At 41.8% G+C, this 20592-nt stretch overlaps 1 protein-coding gene across 1 annotated transcript; it reads left to right on the top strand.

The window, feature by feature from the left end:
• Positions 1 to 1776: 1776 nt before the first annotated feature.
• Positions 1777 to 16855, top strand: NUTF2 (nuclear transport factor 2). Its single transcript, XM_058155391.1, has 5 exons — positions 1777 to 1926; positions 10137 to 10260; positions 10587 to 10658; positions 11430 to 11528; positions 16287 to 16855. Exons 2-5 carry the CDS (start codon positions 10162 to 10164, stop codon positions 16398 to 16400), a joined length of 384 nt encoding a protein of 127 aa, XP_058011374.1. The 5' UTR covers positions 1777 to 1926; positions 10137 to 10161; the 3' UTR covers positions 16401 to 16855.
• The last annotated feature ends 3737 nt before the right edge of the window (positions 16856 to 20592 follow it).

The raw sequence follows: 20592 nt of genomic DNA on the forward strand, positions 1-20592 counted from the left end.
ATTACCTCTTCGCACATTCCTTCTAAAAACTGTAACCCATGCAACTGCCATGTTTCAACATCAGCCTTTTCCTATTATTTTTTTAGCATCATCCAGCATGCTCATCTTCATGATACATTGGAATTACAGTCGCTAGAATTCTTTTCCCAGCATGGCAAAGAGGATTTAGAGAATTCTGAGAGATATGAAGTACTAATGTGGCTTGAGCACAATAAGCTGACTAAGGTTCGGATTCTAACTGATGAAAAGTTCTGAAGAATACAAAAGTGTCTACTCTACTGTGATTTTCTGGAGCTTCAGTAGGATGGTTCCATAAAGATACTCACTGCGGAGGCTGTTCACATTCTGTACTTACTCGTTTTACAGACCCTGCATTTCTCAATTGTAATTTTTCAGCTTTGCAAAGCCTACTGATCACAGAGTGGTTAAAGATGGTGAATCTGTGCCACAAGATAATCTGTGGAACCAGATCAATTTTGTTCCAATCCTTTTCCAAAGCAGAAATATTCATAGCTGTGGTGCCTTCCAGAACTTTCTACTTTGTCCTCGATTTACAACAATTTGTTCAGTGACCATTCAAAGTTACAATGGCACTGAAAAAGTGATTTATGACCGTTTTTAAGAGTTATGACCTTTGCAGCATCCCCACGAACACATGATTCAAACTCAGATGCTTGGCAACTGGCTCAGATTTATGTCGGTTGCAGTGTCCCAAGGTCACACAATTCCCTTTGACGACCATCTGACAAGCAAAGTCAATGGGGAAGCCAGATTCACTTAACCACCGGGTTAGTAAACTTACCAAGAGCGGTGATTTCACTTCACAACGGAGGCAAGAAAGGTCGTAAAATGAGGCAAAACTCACTTAACAAATGCCTCTCGCTCATCCACAGAAATGTAGAGTTCAACTGTGGGTCGTAAGTCGAGGACTACCTGTAAATTGGTGGAGCCAATTAAGCAAATGGCTTGCACATTGAATTTGCAATCAGGCAGCAAATGCTCTTTTCCGAGATACTTTCTACTCCCTCCGACTTTAGTGTCACTTTGAATGTAGACTAATCGGCACACATTAAAATGAAATTTCCTTGCATACAGCTCTCAAAGGGTCACCACCTCCAGTATACCCTACATGAACATGACAGAATAAATGCAAAATTATGCATATGCCCACGTATGACACTGAGAAACAACAGTCTAGTTCGGATGTAAACATGTACATGGCGAGAAAAGCGAATCTTGCGGGTTTACCAGGCAGATGGCACAGGGAACAAAAGCGGTTCCAGAATCTGGTACCTGTCTGGTCCTTTCTAAACGGGACATTCCAAGCTGGATCTTCTCAGAGTGAACCTCACCCCCCTCCCTCTTAATGAATTGGGCTCCCCTTTCCAATCAGTCCGTCAATACACAACCCTGGCTCGGCGGCTAAAGACACTGAGCTTGTGGGTCAGAAAGGTCAGCAGTTCGCCGGTTCGAATCCCTAGTACAGGAGTGAGGAGGGGGTTGGACTAGATGACCTCCGAGGTCCCTTCCACAACCTCCGTTGCTGTCAACCGCGCTCCCAATTCCCCTCCTTCGTCCTTTGGCACCCAAAGCTCCCCTTCGGGTGGGGCGCCTCCTCGCGCCCGCGCGCGGTGCTCGCCGGGAGCTGTAGTGCCCGCGTCTGATCGGCGGAAAGCTGACAGGCCAGAGCGGGCGAAGAAACTCGCCTTCCCAGCAGGCTCGGCGGGAATGGGTCCTCCGCGCGCCCGCCAGAGAGCCGAGGGGGCGTGGCCGGAAGAGGCGGTGCCCGGCGGGCGAAGCGGGGAGAGAGAGAGTGAGAGAGAGAGAGAGACTGACACACTCTCTCACACACACACAGACGCACCGAGTGAGGCTGCGCTCTGGGGGCTTCGGGCTGCGCTCGCCGCCGCCATCGCCATCAGCCTGGTAAGACCCCTGAGGCGCGGGAAAGGAAGGCCTCCAGCGGCAGAGGGGAGACCCTGCTTTGCAGTGGCTGAGGGAGGCCGCGGGCCTTGCGCTTGGGCGCTGCCCCCCCTCAGGAGAGGGAAGGGCGTGTCGTTGGAGCTCCGCAGCCTTTCAGCCCCTCCCCGCCTCGAGGAATGAGAGCAGCCGGGGGTTGGGGGTGGGTGGGGTGGGAGACGACTCTCTTCCTGACCCCGCCCTCCCCGCTTAAACCCTGGACCCCACCCCCACCCACTTTTCCCCCTCCCCCCCCCGCGTGTTCGGAAACGCACGTGTGAACGGGCAAGTTCGCAACCTCTCCCTCCCCCCCCAGTGGTCGCGGGCGGCCACGTGCTTATGGGGAGAGGGAGGGTTTCCTTCCAGGCGCGCGATTTGAAAGTTCCTGGGTTGGGTGAAAAATTATTCTTCTTTTCCCTCTCCTCCTCCTCCTCCTGCTTCTCTTGCTCTTCCTCCTCCTCTTCTTCTCCTTCTCTTCTCCTCCTCCTCCTCCCCTTCTTCTCCTTCTCTTCTTCTCCTTCTCCTCCTCTTCTTCTCCTTTTCTTCTTCTTCTCCTTCTCTTCTTCTCCTCCTCCTGCTCTTCCTCCTCCTCCTCTTCTTCTCCTTCACATCCTCCTCTTCCTCCTTCTCCTCCTTGTTCACCTCCTCCTCTTCTTTCTTCTTCTTCTCCTCTTCCTCCTCTCCTCCTTCTTTTATTTGGCTGCTTTTGAGAATTTGGGATGGAGCGATGGGATAGCCCCATCGTCCAGTCCCCTCTTAAAAACAAAACCCATATGAGTAAGAATTATGGTCTTTTTAAGGGAATGACTGGTGTTAGTTGTGGCACGTGGTGTGCGGGTGCTTCCTGCGGTGGATCAGCAAAGGGATTCCTTCTGGGCAAAAGGGTTCCTTTTTTTTTTTAGTAGAATTGTGGGGGGGGGGTTCAGGGTTTGTTTGGTTTTTTTTTTCAAGTTAGACTATTAGACTAACTTTATTGGCACTTCGAATGTACACTAATGTACACTAATCGGCATGCGTGAAAATAAACGTTCATGCATTGAAATGAACTTTCATGCATTGAAATGAACTTTCGTTGCATACCGCTCTCTCGCCACTTCCAGTATGCACTACATAAACATGGCTAAATAAATAAATACAAAATGATCACCATATATATTATTACATGACACAGAGCCTGGGTGTGTGTATCGGTGTGATTTTCAAACTTGGCGACTTTAAGGTGTCTGGACTTCAACTCCCAGCATGGGAAATTGAAGTCCACATCTTTTAAAAGTTGCCAAGTTTGAGAAACTTTGTATATCAGGCTACATTTTATGGAAAGTTTGTTAAGATTTCTCAATTTCGGGCAAAAATAAATAACAAATGCAAAGTGTGTTCATAAAAAATGTTTCTAATGAGAAATAGTGGGATGCTTGAGTATCTATAAATGGGTTTCAACTTATCAATGACTGAACAGTGAGAGGGCAGCTAAGATGCCAAAAAAACTGCATCAAAGTTATAAAATTGAGCTACTGAACTAAACTTGGTGGAAATATGTTGCTGGCATAAATGAATTAGGACATGAAATGAATCATTTCATGGGCAATTTAGCATCATCCATTTTTCGTGAATCCTAAGCTTTGAGAAAAAGTCCCAAAGATATTCAAGCAGGGAGGGAAAAGTAAATATGTGCAGCTTCCTAATGTGATATAGAACATAAGACAACCTAAGTATCTATAAATGTTAGATGATCAGAAATGTCACATGCCAAACAGTTTGGTGGTTAATAAAAGTAGTCCTCAGGTTATGACCACAATTAAGGACAACATTTATGTTGCTAAGTGAGAAATTTTGTTAAGTGAGTTTTTTCCCATTTTATGACTTTTCTTGTCACCGTTGTTAAGTGAATCGCTGCAGCTGTTAAGTTAGTCACATGGTTGGTAAATGAATCTGGCTTCCCCATTGACTTTGTTTGTCAGAAGGTCGCAAAAGAAGATCACGTGATCCCTGGACGCTGCAACCATCATAAATGGGAGTCAGTTGTCAAGCATCTGAAGGTGTGAAAAATCATGTTACTTTTTTCAGTACTGTAACTTTGAACAGTCACTAAGTGAACTATTGTAAATTGAGGACTACCTGTACAGACCTTTGTAATCTGATGTCTTTTGAATGGATTAGTTATAACTCTTAAGTTTCCTCTTGTAAGTATAGTTATTTGGCTGGATCAGGATCTCGGGAGTCATCTGAACAAAAGACTGAACAAAAACATACTGTATTTTTCAGAATATAAGACGCATTGGAGTATAAGACGCAGCTTAGTTTCTGGGGAGGAAAATAGGAAAAAAAAATCTGCCTACCAGGTATTCATCTGGCTAGTGTCCTTAAGTCTGGTCAGCTTCAGCACATTAATTCACTGGTTTTGAGTGTGCGCACACTCTTTTTATCCCCTGCTTGGGGATAAAAAACAGCTTCTAAAGCACAGCTGATCTTTGGAGAGAGAAGGAATGAGAAAAGCAGGCGAGCCTCCTTGGGGTTGAAAACAGCTTCTAAAGCACAGCTGAGAGTCTGAGGGAGCAGGCAAAGCAGGAGATTGCTGAAAAAGAGTTTCGAAAAAGCTACATTCAGAGTATAAGATGCACCCAAATTTTCAGCCTTTTTTGGGGGATGGGTGCATCTTATACTCCGAAAAATACATTAACTATGCTTGTCTACTTTTACAAGAAAATACAAAGTAATATAAAGCCCCTGGATAGCAAAAAAATCTCAGGTAGCAAAATTTGGCAATTCTAAGTGGGGCTGCTATATGTACATTGGACGAATCAATATACAGGTAGTCCTCGACTTACAATCACAATTGAGCCCAACACTTCTGTTATTAAGTGAAACTTTTGTTAAGTTAGTTTTGCCCCATTTTATGACTTTTCTTGCCACAGTTGTTAAGTGAATCACTCCAGTTATTAACATGGTTCATAAGTGAATCTGGCTTTCCTATTGACTTTGCTCATCTGAAGGTCACAAAAGGGGATCATGTGACCCCGGGACGCTGCAACCGTCATAAATATGAGATAGCTGCCAAGCGTCCGAATTTTGATCTTGCTGCACCCGTTTTGTGAACAAGCATAAGTCCCTTTGTCCAGTGCAGTTGGATCATTTAGATGGTCACTAAATGAACTGTTGTAAATCAAGGATTGCCTGTAGTTTAAGTCCAGGGGACTAGAAAATAGGCTGGTGCATATTGGAAGGTCTGGCTGATTACACTGCATTTTCTTTTAGAATAGAATAGAATTTTTTATTGGCCAAGTGTGATTGGACACATAAGGAAACTGTCTTGGTGCGTATGCTCTCAGTGCACATAAAAAAAAAACATACGTTCATCAAGAATCATAAGGTACAACACTTAGTGACAGTCATAGGCTACAAATAAGCAATCAGGAAACAATATCAATATAAATCATAAGGATGCAAGCAACAAAATTAGTTGTAAGTGGAAGGAGATGGGTGATGGGAACAATGAGAATGAGAATTAATAGTAGTGCAGATTTAGTGAATAGTTTGACAGTGTTGAGGGAATTATTTGTTTAGCAGAGGGATGGCATTTAGGAAACACTGTTCGTGTGTCTAGTTGTTCTGCTGTGCAGTGCTCTATAGTGCGCTATAGCGTTTTGAGGGTAGGAGTTGAAACAGTTTATGTCCACGATGCAAGGGATCTGTAAATATTTTCACAGCCCTCTTTTTGACTCGTGCAGTATACAGGTCCTCAATGGAGGGCAGGTTGGTAGCCATTGTTTTTTCTGCAGTTCTAATTATCCTCTGAAATCCTCTGTGTCTGTCTTGTTGAGTTGCAGAACCAAACCAGACAGTTATAGAGGTGCAGATGACAGACTCAATAATTTAATTTTTTTAATTTTTAATTTAATTTAATTTTTTAAAAAATAATTTTTATTTAAAAAAAATAGAATGGAATTGTAAAATCTCTGAATTTGTTCTTCTGTATTCTGATGGGCTTGCCTACGGTAATTTTGATAATTAAAAATTTTCACACCTGCTCATCTCACAAAAAAGTGACTCTGGGCAGCAAACATACACAAAACTCCTCCGTCCTTCTATTTTTTCCCCCAACAACAATCTTCTGAGGTGAGTTGGGCTGAGAAAGGGACTGACCGAAAGTTACCTGGCAAGCTTTCATGCTTGTGGATTTCAGATAGAAAAAGAGAATAGACTGCACAAGCTCGAAAGCTGGTACCTGATATAAGCTCCTTTGTGAGCTTTTCCTTTAAAGATTGTCAGATCCCTCTCTACATAATATTTAAAGAGACATTTTATTGTAGGAACCCACTTGGATGAGAATTAAGAGTATTTGGCCTACCACTGTATAAGATTCAGTGCATTTTATTGCTATAGTAATAGGACTTGCATTAGAGCAAGGGGAAATTCTTAAAGCTATCTTAATACTTGTCTTTAGAGACTGGCAAATTGTCATTAAAAAGCTAATATTAAAATACTTCAGCAATTAGATATATTTAATATTTACAGGTAGTCCTTGACTTACAACAGTTTATTTAGTGACTGTTCCAAGTTACAAAAGCACTGAAAAAAGTAACTTACGACCATTTTTCACACTTACGACCGTTGCAGCATCCCCATGGTCATGTGATTTATATTCAGATGCTTGATGCCTGACTCACATTTATGACGGTTGCAGTGTTCCTGGAGTCACATGATCCCCTTTTGTGGCCTCCTGACAAGTAAAGTCCATGAGGAAACCAGATTCACTTAACGACCGTCTTACTCATTTAAGAACCGCAGTGATTCGCTTAAGAAATGTAGTGAGAAAAGTCGTAAAATCGGACAGACTCACTTATTAACAACATAAATTTTAGGCTCAATTGTGGTCATAAGTTGAGGACAACCTGTATTTGGAATGAGTATTTCTTGACCAGAAAGGCTTCCAGCAAACAATAGAAAAGTTAGAATCAAAATCAGTTAAAAAGTAACTTAAATCTATGTTATCAAGTAAGTGGATTACTGTGTTTTCCTGAAAACAAGACCCTATCTTATATATATTTTTTCCACCCAAAAAAGGCACCAGGTCTTATTTTCGGGGGGGATGTTGTCCACTGACTCAACTCACTTGCATACGTCGTCCCTAGCCTCCTATTTGAACTTCCGCTGAAAATCGCTGGATGTATTGCAATTATATATACGTATATATATTTTTATTAGATTTATTAGGAAATCATTCTAGCATAAAGCATAATCACTCTGAAGAGATGTGCAATTTTCCACTTTTATCATAGGCTTCCTTTTGTCAGAAAATCTAGAGGGATTGGCATGGACTTCTGCTTTTCATAAGATAGAACCTTTCTTTCCATTTGCATACTTTTCCGTATCGTCGAAAAGTTTGGTCAGCCTTGCAGATGGGTTTTGCTTTCCTTTCGCTGCTGCAGTTTCTAAGCACATGTAATATTACATTTCATTCAAAATATCAATGTTTAAAGTAGAAGCTCACTGATATTTTATGTTGGCTGCCCAGCATTTTAAAGAACAGCCAACTATCCAGAATCTGTCAACCTTTCTTAGACAGTCTGACCACGTTTTCATGGTCACATTAATCCCAGATTAAAATGAATATGCAGGTCCAGCTGTGTGTACTGTTGCAAAACGCTGGACAGATTAAGCCATCTTTTCTGAGCGCTCATCAATTCTTTTACCTTGTTCTTTTCTGCTGCAAACATTTGTCTCCATTAAGAGCTATTTAAATACTTCCTGAGTAGTTGTGAAGAATAATTGGTATTTTTTTAAAAAAATAAAAACATGGCTGTAGCCCTTTCAAGAAACACAAGGCAGCTGTTCCTGTGTGCTAATCACAGGAACTTTTTGAGGATCTCTTAGGGCCATGATGGTGAACCTATGGCATGCGTGCCAGAGGTGGCACGCAAAGCCCTCTCTGTGGACACACGTGCCATCGTCAGCTGCTCTTCTGGGTTCTGTTGTGAGCATGTGCGCCAGAAAGCTAGTCCGGCGTGCATGCGCACCAGCCAGCTGCTTTCTTCCAGGTTCTGTGTGCACATACATGCCAGGCAGCTGGTCTTTGTGCAGGGACTAGCTGGTCAGTGTGCATGTGCGTGCCGGAATCCGGAAGAGAGCAGCTGGCCACTGCGTGCATGTGCACCAGCTAGCTTCTCTCTTCTGGGCTTTGGTGCTCCGGTGCGTGTACACACGGTCCAGTTTCAGCACTCAGTGCCGAAAAAGTTAACCATCACTGTCTTAGGGGAATTCTTTTCCATTTCAATCTTTAATAGATAATCCTCGACTTATGAACATAATTATGTTCAGTGGCCATTTAAAGGTACTGCAAAAAAAAAAAGGACTTCCGAGTGGTCCCCAGAGTGATGGCCATCGCAGCCTCCTCCACTGGCATGTGATCAAAATTCAGGCCCTTGCACTTCTGACCTCAGAAGCACATCAGCTCTCCTAAACCCCACCCGCCTTTCTCCATCTTTGCCATTCTGGGTGCCTTGTGCTCCACCACACGTCCTACTTACCCTCATTGCCTGCAATTGGCCGCCATCTTCTTCCTCCAGCCGGTGGCCTGGAATCCCCGCCCTGGCTGCCCCAGAATTAGCATGTGGGTCTGAGGCTGGTGGAGTGGAGGCTTGTCTGCCGAAGGGAACTTTCCAGGTGTGGCTGAGGAGGCGGCCATGGGACGCTGCCCTAAATTGTGGTATGTCGTTAAAGAAAAAGTGAGCGTGGCAGGGCAAAAGAAGCACGAGGTTCTTGCCTCACAATCACACACTGGCTTCACAGTTGCAACTGGGATTACTGTAACTGCTGCCTCTAAGAGGTGTAGTCGATATCGCTCAGTGACAGAAGTCCCAGTCCCAGTTGTGGTCGTAATTTGATGACTATCTCAAGTTTAGTGCTCAGCTTATAACTTGATTGGATAGCTTTGCTTTGTTCCCAAAGAGGTATAGTTTATTATTTTTGAAACGAATTGTAGTTGAGCCTGCTTTTTGTAATTGACATTAACTACAGAGAGTCCTCAACTTATGACCACAGTTGAGCCCACAGTTTATGTTGCTAAGTGAGAAATTTCGTTAAGGGAGTTTTGCCACATTTTGCGACATTTCTTGCCACGTTTGTTAAGTGAGTCACTGCAGTTGTTAAATTAGTAACATGGTCGTTCAGTGAATCTGGCTTTCCCATTGACTTTGTGTGTCAGGACGTCGCAAAAGGGGATCACATGACCCTGGGACACTGCAATCGTCATACATGTGAATCAGTTGTCAAGCATCCGAGTGTAAATCACATGACCCTGGGCATGCTGCAACGGTTATAAGTGTGAAAAATGGTCATAAGTGCCTTTTTCAGTGTCTTTGTAACTTCAAATGGTTACTAAACCATTAGTTAAGTTGTAAAGTTGAGGACCGCTGTTTATTAAACACACTTGCTTTAAAAGTAATTGACCCATCAATTCGACGAGAGCATTTTCATCCAATTGAATGCAATTCCATATTTCGTTTATCCTCACTGCAAACAGCGACTTCAGTGTAGTGGTTAAAGCATTAGGATCGAAACCTGGCAGCATCATTGTATAGTCACATTCCTTCCAGTTGTGCAATTTTTCTTTTTTCAGATGGCATGACTAGAACTAAACAGTATGCTGCATTTTGTCACATTATAGATTGATGTTGATAACAATAACATTTGCTTCTTTTCATTATGTTCTCCGACATGAAATTTGTCTGCTGTTACAAGAGCTGTAAGGGTTAGGGTGATTTAGTGGCTAAGATGCTGAGCTTCTCGATCGAAAGGTCGGCAGTTCAGTGGTTCGAATCCCTAGTGCCGCATAATGGGCTGAGCTCCCGTTACTTGTCCCAGCTTCTGCCAACCTAGCAGTTCGAAAGCACATAAAAAATGCAAATAGAAAAATAGGGACTACCTTTAGTGGGAAGGTAACAATGATTCTGCGCCTTTGGTGTTGAGTATGGCAGCCACATGACCACGGAGACGTCTTCGGACAGCGCTGGCTCTTCGGCTTTGAAACGGAGATGAGCACTGCCCCCTAGAGTCGGGAATGACTAGCACATATGTGCAAGGGGAACCTTTACCTTTACAAGAACTGTACGCGAGGTTGGTGGTTTCCTCAACCTATCCATAACAAAGTCAAATATCCTGTGTTTTTCTTCTACTTCCAGTTGCTGGCTGCACTGAAAATTCAGAATGGGAGACAAGCCTATTTGGGAACAGATTGGTTCCAGCTTTGTACAGCATTACTATCAGTTATTTGATACAGACCGGACTCAGTTAGGATCAATATATGTAAGTAACTCTGAAACAGATGCTTTTATTGTGGGCTGTTTTATCATTTACCTTCCACCTTCCTTTGAAGTCAGTAATGCTGGCATTCTCATAAGGTTGTTTAGCAGTACCTTACAGTTAATTTAATCTCAAGAAGCATTATTGTATTCAATCTTCATCACTAATATATTGCCTATATTTATCTAATATATAAAGGTTGCCTTGAATCAATTTTGACTCTGTGAGGAGTTCTGGAAAATTACTAATTTATTTTTTAACAAGTATGTTACTATTTCTAGTGTACAAAATAAAATGTTTCTAAGCAGATTATTGTTTTACTGTTTCAGATAGATGCCTCATGCCTTACATGGGAAGGACTACAATTTCAGGGCAAAGTAGCTATTGTTGAAAAACTCTCAGTAAGTTTCTGTTATCTTGCGGTTCTAATGTTCAGCCTAAGATATCCCCCTTCCCAAATTCTAGAAATTGCCTCACCTATACTTTAGTGGGTGCGGGGGGGGTGTTACAATTTTTTTTGCTACGGGTTCAGTGGCCGTGGCTAGGTGGGGGTCATGTGTCTGAGTGGGCGTGGCCAACTTGACATCACTCATACCCACTCATTCATATGACACTCCCCCCACCTAGCCACGCCCACAGGAAAAGGTAGGAAATTTTTTGGGATTTCCACCTATCTATCTCCGCTCTCCCTTCGCCAGTCGCCCCTGTTTCTCCTCCTTTAGTAGCCCCGGCCCTAGCCCCGCTTCCTCCCCCAGCACCGCCTCTTTGTTTGGGCTGCTTACCTTCCGCGGCTGCTGGTCCAGAGTCCGGAAGGCAAGCTGATCGGAGTTTTCGGCGGCCCCCAGCCAGCTGCCACTGCTGGAAAGCAGCTGACAAAGAAGAGCCATTTTAAGAGCTGCTTTGTGGTTGCAGTGGCCGGCCGCATGTCATTTATCAAAGGGCATCGCATGGTCACCATTTACGACCTCCGGCCAGCTTTCCCATCGTCTTTGCTTGTAGGAAACCAGCAAAGGAGATTGCCTGTGGCGATCCTATGACCGTGCCGCAACCGACATAAGACCATTCGTATCTGCAACTCATTCAGCCATCCTAAGTTTCAACAGTCAGTGAATGTGTGGTTGTGAAACGAGGACGACCTGTAAATCCTTCTGTGTTTCTCCCTTCTCTTTCAGAGCCTTCCTTTTCAGAAAATACAGCACAGCATCACATCCCAAGATCATCAGCCTACACCAGACAGCTGTATACTCAGTATGGTAGTTGGACAACTTAAAGTAAGTCTGTTTTCAGGCCTGGGTTGCAGGGAAGAAATATTTAGAACAGCATTTCCTTATCCGGGTGCTAGCTGGCCGGGGAATTCTGGGAATTGAAGTCCTTAAAATTGCCAAGGTTAAGAAACACTGATTCAGAGCAAGGGTCTCCAACCTTGGAAACTTTAAGACTTGTGGATTCTGGGAGTTGAAGTCCACAAGTCTTAAAGTTACTAAGGTTGGAGATCCCTGATTTAGAGCACTAGTCAAGAATCCGTTCATAGCCTGCTTAGGTCACCTGCTTTATAGCTCAGTTTGATCACCAGAACTTTGACAGCTATAGCCTTAATGTCTCAAGACTGCATCATAGATAAGCCAGTCCACTTTTGATTAGGTCAGCAAAGCCGAATGCACAAAATTTAATGGGGGCACAGAATAGGTTGCAAAGTTTGCTTATGGTGGCTGCTAGGAAGGAATCAAAGTAATGATCTGATTTTTGCATCGCTAAATGTCTTACGGAGATTCTCAGTCATCCAAGGTCATGGTTGTCCCAAAGGTGCTTTTTCACGAGGCAACGGGACTTTCTTTGTTTTTCTTTGAAGACATTTTGCTTCTCATCCCCAAGAAGCGTCTTCAGCTGAAGAAGCTTCTTGATGAGAAGGGAAATGTCTTCAAAGAAAAAAACAACCAGAAAGTCCACTTGCCTCGTGAAAAAGCACCTCTGGGGTAATAATCTTTATATTGCAACCAATGGGAAAGCAGGGCTAGAACCATCTGCAAACAGTTCCCACAGTCTTTGATTAAAGAACCTAAATGAGAGTCTCTTAATAAAGTAATGTGCAAAAAAAAATCCTGTTGTCCCATCATGATAGATCAGGCAGAATTGAGAGGATTCCCAATCATCTAAGGCTGTTGAAGAAGCTAAAACGGGGTACAGCATATTACACTAGAAATAAGCCTAATACAACATGGAAGTAAGGAGAGCACATACTGAATCCAGCAAACCATATAACGGAACTGCCAGAATCTGCAAGCAACTACAGTTCACTAGATATGATAATGTAGCAGCCTATGTGCTATCTGGGCAGCTATGATATGGCCATGTTACACCAGTGCTATGGCAGCAGAATTAGTTGCCAGTTTGGTCTCGAGTGCTACTCGAAGAGCTGTTTTCGAAACCTTACAAGTAGTCTTTGCTTAGTGACCAGGAGGGACTGGCAATTCCATTGTTAACAGGGCAATTGCTAAGCAGAAAATCACATGATTGCAATGGCCTTACAAAAATCACTTCCCATTTAGTCATTTTTTTTACTCATTTTCAAGACTTGAACGGAATACAATAACACGATTCATCTGCTATTAATAATAAACAATTAACATGAGAATGTAGCTTGTAAGTTGCTATAAATACGATGAGTCATTGTGCTTAGTGTTTTATCTCCCCCCCCCCACGCCTCTTTTACAGCACAGCTTCTTAATATTCAGTAAAACACCCCAGTAGATGTTAATAACTCCATCTTGGCCTATTCCATGCAAGTGCCATAAATATACCCCCTGTCAGAATTTTGTCAAGATACCGGCATTTGATATTTTCAGATTGTAACGTTTTTCTCCTGTCCTGCTCAGGCAGATGATGACCAAATTCTAGGTTTCCATCAGACCTTTTTGTTGAAAAACTTACAAGGTGCCTGGGTATGCACCAATGAAGTCTTCAGGCTAGCACTCCATAATGTTTAGCCTACTGGCCACCTCATGCTCTGATCTTCGCTGCCCCCTCTCTGAGTAAGAAGCATTCTGCTTGTTCCTCTGCCCCCACCTGATCTTGCAAACAGCATGAACATTGCTTGTGTGTTACCGGAGGAGGGTTGCGGTATGACAGTGTGGATTGCTTCAGGTTGATGTCTCTCGAAATGAGCAGCGGCGAAGTTTCCTTTGCAGAAGCAGCTGCCAAATAGTTAATGTAGTGTTTCTATATCAATCGGTTGCTTGTTTAACACCTTTAGGATACAAGCGCTGCTTAGAACTCTGGAACGTTGGAGTGGCATACAATGAATGCTTGCCTTGTTATGCCTGAAAACTGTCTGCATTCGTGCCTATAGGTACAACTGTGCAACTTGTTTCTTACACCAGGGGCCCAGGGCGGAGGGCAGCTTACAGTTTAATCCATTGTGAGCATGCCGTTCGTAAACAGTCATTCGTCTCAACTGCGAGAAGTTGGTATATTACTACAGCGACTGATAAGGAAGAGGGAATGTAAAAACAAACAAGAGTGGGCAAATGCAGTTGTATTGATTACTTTCTCTCAGTTAAGGAGAATTAAAGGATTAAACGAAAGGTGTCACAGAAAAGGTGGGTTTAAAGAATGGATTTAGCCTGGAACACTTTGAATGGATTTTCAAAGTGGAACAGTAGGAAGGTATCTGGGAATTGATAGAAGGGAATATTTGTAGCTCGCTCAGGATTGAACTCTGGAGTCCTTAGTGCTCTCAGCTTGGTTGTTTCCTTGTAGACATTTCATTACTGTTGTGGCCTGTCAGCCCCAGCCCCTTCCCTGAGGGGGAAGGGGGAATGGAGCTATCAAAGAGAGAGAGACAGAGGCGCAGCTGGAGCCGTCCATCAGCCCTCAGATGGAGAGTCAACAGCCCTCAGGTCTGGAGGTGGCTGATGAGGAAGAGGAGGAACAGCCGGGTCCAGTGCCCGACACGCTGACGCGCAGAAGGCAGAGGAGAGGAGAGCAGTGAAAATCTCTAAGCCGATCCTTTGAACGGAAGAGCTACCGCTGCTAGCGAAGCCCCACCCCAGCTCTGGGGATAAAAGCCAGGGGGCGGAGATGAATAGATGTGGCAGACAACTCTTCGTCTTTTTGCCAGGGATGCCGGCACTCCTAATAAAGGAATCACTGATTTAAATACAGAGGGTTTGTCATGTTTGGGGAGCTGGATCAGCACAATTACTCAACTAGCCTCACCAGCACTAGGTGATGTTATCTAATTCGGTAATGAGATGCCTGCAAGAAAATAACTAAGCTCAGGAAGCACAAGGACCCCGTGCTGCTTGTGATGTACAGCATGGCCAGGTACTGCTCTGCACTCCTCCACTTTGGGTGCTGAGAGAAACAAATAGTAAACCTTTGGTTGCAGAAGGACTAACTTTTAGGAAATGCTCATATATCTCTCCTACTATGGTTCTATGTTGGCTTTCCTTAATCTGGTACTATCCCAATAAGTTAGACAACTGTTCCCAGCCAACATGATACGTTAGCTGGGAACTCTGAAATATCAAGATGCCTCTGTGAAGCTGACCCCTAAGTGGGGTTTTGCACAGGGGAAGGTAGCATGACTAGGCACACACTTGTAAGGATTGTCTGAGGCTATTTTAGTTTGGTTTACCATGACTGCCAATTGCTGTCCATAGCCAAATATTACCAAATATTTAACATGTAGATCTAGTTAATGTGTTGTGCCAAGCTATAATTTCTTTAATCATAATTTACTGACTAGGACACAATTGGGTGAGTTCACACTCTTCTAAGCCACGAATAGGGTTTATATGCACTGACTGGATTTACAGAAGCATACAAGCATAAGAGTTAGTACAGTGTGCAAATACAACCTTTAAGTCTTGCAATGTCATGTTCCTCAACTTATTAATAATACCTACAGTGTAACCTTGTTTTAACAGACTAATTGGGGAAATGTCCATTGTACAAAATGTCTATTATATTAGAGAGTAAGTAATTGCACGTCATTTGTCATCTGTGTGATGACATCATTATACAAATGGTCTAGATCACGGGTGTCAAACTCGCTGCGTCATGTTGATGCCTTCGTGGAGCTGGGGTGGGCTTGGCCTGCGTTGATGCATCTGGCCTGCAGGCTGCTAGTTTGAAACCCCTGGTCTAGATCACTGTTTCTCAACCTTGAGAATGTTAAGATGTGTGGACTTCAACTCCCAGAATTCCCCGGCCAATATGCTAGTTAGGGAATTCTGCACATTAAAGAGGTTGAGAAACACTGGTCTAGCTTGAAAATCGATCCATTTCATGTGAAATCCATTGTTATCAAGTTCCAAGTAAATCAAGGTTCTGCTTGTTTGGTTGTATTGTAAAACCAAAAGTATTATGTTTGATAGAGTAGATGCAGTTCATTTTCATGATTATATGAGAAGACATTATTCCACTTTAGGTAGTCGTAAAAATATCACTGAATGATCAGGAAGCAGTCTTCCATATTTTCTAACTGGAAATGAAACTTTAGTCCATTATCCAGCTTTAAACTTACAGCTAGTCCTTTAGAACTGCAATTGGGACCAGATTTTTTGGTTTTTAGTTGTTGCAGTTCTAAGTTGACTAAGTTGATCCACTTGACCAGATCTGTTTTTACAACACTTTTGGCAGCAGTCATTAAGTAAATCATGATGGTCTTTAAGTGAACACCACAGTCATGTGAACCCATTGTTCCAAATTCCTGACTGAGAATTTTGGAAACTTATCATCTGAAAAACACTACATTGGGGAACTATTATTGTCACGGTCAGGAACTGCACTTAGGTTTCCAGCGGTATTTAATCATTCGTGACATTCAGCATCATCATGACTAAAAATGCATGTTGTGTTCTTGCACAGAGACAAAATGATGAATTTTAGCTTCTTTCAAAAAAAAAAAAAAAAGGAATCGCTAGTCAGGCAAGAAGTAGATGCATGACAACATTGGACTCCAGTGACAGGAATTTGATGCGCTGCTCAAAAGAGTCTTAATTCTTGTTTTTCATTTGTCTCTGCAGGCCGATGAAGATCCTGTTATCGGATTCCACCAGATATTTCTATTAAAGAACATCAATGATGCTTGGGTTTGCACCAATGACATGTTCAGGCTAGCATTGCACAACTATGGTTGAAATGACATCCCTGAGGCAGCTGCCTTTTTTTTTTCTCCTCCTCTCCTCCTTACCAATATTAATCACACCCATGGAACATTCCAAATATCATACACAAACCTGCACACCATGGCAAGCAAGCAAGACTTGTGACATACCCTTCCGAAGAGTTTTATGTTGTGTCACTAGAAGAGTTCCTTGTGCATGATGTTTGGAAGTTAGAATTAGCTGCATTTGACAAAGGAAGGGTATGTTTTACCAGCATGCCTTGGGAAGAATCCGTAATACAAAAAAGTTCCTGTACTGACAAGTTTCTCTAATAACCCAAAGAAACAAAAGGATATGAAAGAATAGCCAGCCTGAAGCCAACTCAGATAATCGATTTCTTTCTTTTTTTTTTCCTTTTTTTTTTTTGGTTGTTGTTCACATATTTCAGTGCTGCATTATACAATAAAACCATGTGATTTTCTTAACAAGTTTAAATTGTTGGATCTTCAGTCTGTAAATGGAAAGTCTTGTATTTCCAACTCTTGTGTTTGAATTCTTAGCTTTGGGAATATGTGGCTGGACATAAAAGTTTTAAGATTTCCACGTATGCTTTGTGCTCCTATTTGCTTTTGTTTGGAAGCTTACGTGGATGGATAATGGCTTCAAACCTGAAATGGGAAATCTTGCCTCTCCTTGAAAATCAGAATGTGGATTTATATTAACTACACATTCAGCAAGTTTATAATACTGAACCTCAAGTCAATTTTTTCCCTGTTCTATTATGCAGATATACATAAAAGACTGTGCAGACCGACAATGCGCATGTGCTTATTTTCAGGCTAATTTCTCCACATTATCCTTTTCCGGTCATCTTGATATCCTGCTTTTGATATTCAAAAGCTGAGTCATTATTGCATTTAGCATTTTCAGGGCACCAGTTTCAAAACAAGATGTTAACTCGGTCCAGATCGGTAGAGTACTACATCCCATTCCATCTTGTCTGTTGCTTATTTTGATACCTTGAGTGTCAGCTATATCCTGGTTGCAATAAACCACAGCGAGGTGGCCCCCGTAGCGCCATTTTAATGGTTAAATTGGGTCAGTATTTGAAAACATTTTGAAGTACCATTTGCTGCAAAGCTGATAAAAGTTACAGAAAAGTAATGTACCTTCAAAGTGGCCAGATTGTTCATCCGGGTATTTAATGTGAGCTGGGCAATCTTGAATTCATAGGCCTTATGCCATTCCAAGACAATTTTTATATTTTTGAAACTTAAGTTTAAAGCTGGGCTGGAAGTCAGGTTAACACAGTCTAGTTCCACATGGTCATGAATAGCAAAAAAAAAAAAGTATGCAGTTCTTAATTATTGATGTTCAATTTTGGAAGAACTAAGCAGAAATTCAATAATTTAGGCCCGGGCCTGTTAAGAAATTACAGTTGTACACACTGACTGTATAGTTTTTTTTTAAAAAAAAAGAGGAATGCATTTTGAAGCTTGTCACAATTTAAAGCTACTGAATCTCTGGAGTCTCCTAAGTATATATATGCTTCATTGTGTGGTGCAGTGGCCTAGAGGTAGAGCTCTCGCCTCACAACCGGGAGGCTGAGAATTCAATGAGAATATATCTGCTGAACAAAGCTCTGCATTGGTGACAGGAAGGGCATCTGGCCATTAAACACTCTGCTAGCTCCATTCAGTTGCCCAGACTCCCCCACCGCAAAGGATTATGGGGTCGTTAAAAGATGATGAGTGTAGCTGCTTCATTGCGAGGATCACAATTGATCAGTCTGAGGCAATGGATCTTAAAAGTTAGTTTCTCAGTACCTACGTATAGGTTTAGTTGAAAACTATTGTTGATAGAATTTGTTTCCAACACTAGCGTTCAAAGCTGATGACAGGAAGCTTCTTTTTATGAAGAAAAGTTTTACGTTTGCGGCTGATTTTGGTAGCTCAGCATCATCTTATTCAATATGGCTAGTGAATGTTTCGAAGGATTTCGTGGTATCATGTTATGGTTGAATAGGTATATGCCTTAATGAAGCAGTATGTAATAGCCATACATAAACAAAATGCCTTAGAAAAATCCCTTGAATGCGTATTCATAGGAACACATTTTGACTAAAGAGGCGTTATTCTTTTTAGTTAAGCAAATGAATGCCTTTTGTCACCCATAAGGAGGGAATGACTGTTTTTCCACACGCTACTTCGGCTTCCAGTATTAGCAGACGGCATTCGATTAGACAACTGTCTCTTCCCTAAGTGAAGCTAAGGTTTTCGTTGGGAGGCAAGAACCGGCTGCGTTCTTCCCTGGTTCAAGTTGCAGGAAAGAAAGTTCATCTGAACTATTTTTGAATTAAAATTGGATGCTGGAAGGGCAAAAAAATATCCTAAAGACATTAGTTACTGCAAGAAAGAGTAACAAAATATTTGGTTTGGGAATACCGAAGACATGTAAATAGATTAAGGCTATTGAACTGCTGATTAAATAAACAGTGTTCTTTCTATAAAAACAAAAGGGATATGCTGTTGGGACATGGGTAGATCAGGTCTGTGTAGATGTGAATCGCCACGCTCACAACCCATCTACTGTATTTTATGGCCTACTAGGCATGTTATATCTATTTTTTGTTATATTTTGGGCAAGAAACACGTTTTCATGACCCTCGTATGTAAGTCATAAACTCTAGCATTCCTTCTCGTTTTTCATTTTGATACAAAAGTGCTCTAAAACTTTGCTAGTATAATATTCAATTTGGCATCAGTTGCCAGACACAAAATGTATTCAAGAACTGCTACGTTTCCACACTGCTTAAGAAATACTTGATGTGTACATAGTAAAGAAAGCAAACTTTAATATTGTGAAGCTTGGTTTACAGAGCATCACTAATTTTACCAATAAATATGCTGAAGTTTTGTGGAGTAAGGTTATCTACCTATTCCGTTATGGGATGTGTAATCTTGGCTTGTTTAAGACTGTACCTGTGGCAAATGTACTAATAAAGATTCTTTAACAAGCTTGTAAGACTAAGCTTAGAAATTTAAGAAACAAATGAAAATGAAGGTAGGGATTCTGTTGCTGTCTAACTATAGTGAACCGATGACCATGAAAAGGTGGCCAGATATCCAGCGAGAGATAATCATTCTAAAATAAAAATTTTAAATTATCTTTCAAATTATCCTCTTTGAATTTTGGTGCTTTGCCTGTCGAAGAAACAATTCTTTATATTTCTGTAAGCAATATATAGCTTAGTAAAAAAAAACCTATTTCAAGTAAAACACGTTTCCTCAGTTTTCTGCCATTTCTATGTTACATATGTTGTGATGTATAATAAAGAGGTAATTTTAGCACTTCTTACATGTTTCATATCTTGAACAATGTACAGTAATTTGGCTTATGATCCTTTTGGTGCTGTAATAGTGCACTACTACAATTGAAACAATCTCCCTACTTGGTCCTTCAACTCTTCCAAAGGCGCCTCCATTATCCCTGAAGCCGAGTCTATCCACCTTCTGCCGATTGTCCTGTTTTCCTTCCATCTTTCCAAGCAATTGAGCCTTCTCCAGAGAGCCAGGTGCCCATAATGTGTCCTAATTAGGATGTTATGGTCAGATATTATACAGTCCTACACTGAATTATACTATAATTTTCCACCACAGGGTGTATCACCATTCTAGACTGATTCCAACGCAACCATATGTTCCCAGTTTTTATGCAAGCCACAAGCCACCGAGAAATGAATGAGGTGGTCAGCTTTCAATATTTCACAGAGTTCTTGAAGAAACATTTACTGTTAAAAAAAAGCCGTTCCTGTATTTGTTGCAAAGACTTGATTGACAGTTATTTTTTTCTATAAGAACAAACGGAGAACTGTGGTGCAGAAAGTTTCTCAGTCTTGCCTATCAATACCTAATATAGACTTGTTTGCTGGAGCAGTCTTTAGCTCTTCAGCAAAGTTGTTCTACCTTTTGATGGAGGAAACTGGATATAAGTATAGCATGCAGACGTTTCTCTTATTTTTGTATCATTTCTACAGGCTTTGGGTTTGCAAAAAGATGATCAAATATTACCATTATTGTTGGTAATTCGTTGTATTATCAAATGATCAAATACAAGTAGTCCTCAACTTACAACCACAATTGAGCCCAACGTTTAAGTGAAACATTAAGTGAATTTTGCCCCATTTTATGACTTTTCTACGAGTTAAGTGAATCCCTGTTGTTAA

Source organism: Ahaetulla prasina, chromosome 12 (assembly GCF_028640845.1).
Source record: "Ahaetulla prasina isolate Xishuangbanna chromosome 12, ASM2864084v1, whole genome shotgun sequence".
In the NCBI taxonomy this organism is placed as follows: domain Eukaryota; kingdom Metazoa; phylum Chordata; class Lepidosauria; order Squamata; family Colubridae; genus Ahaetulla; species Ahaetulla prasina.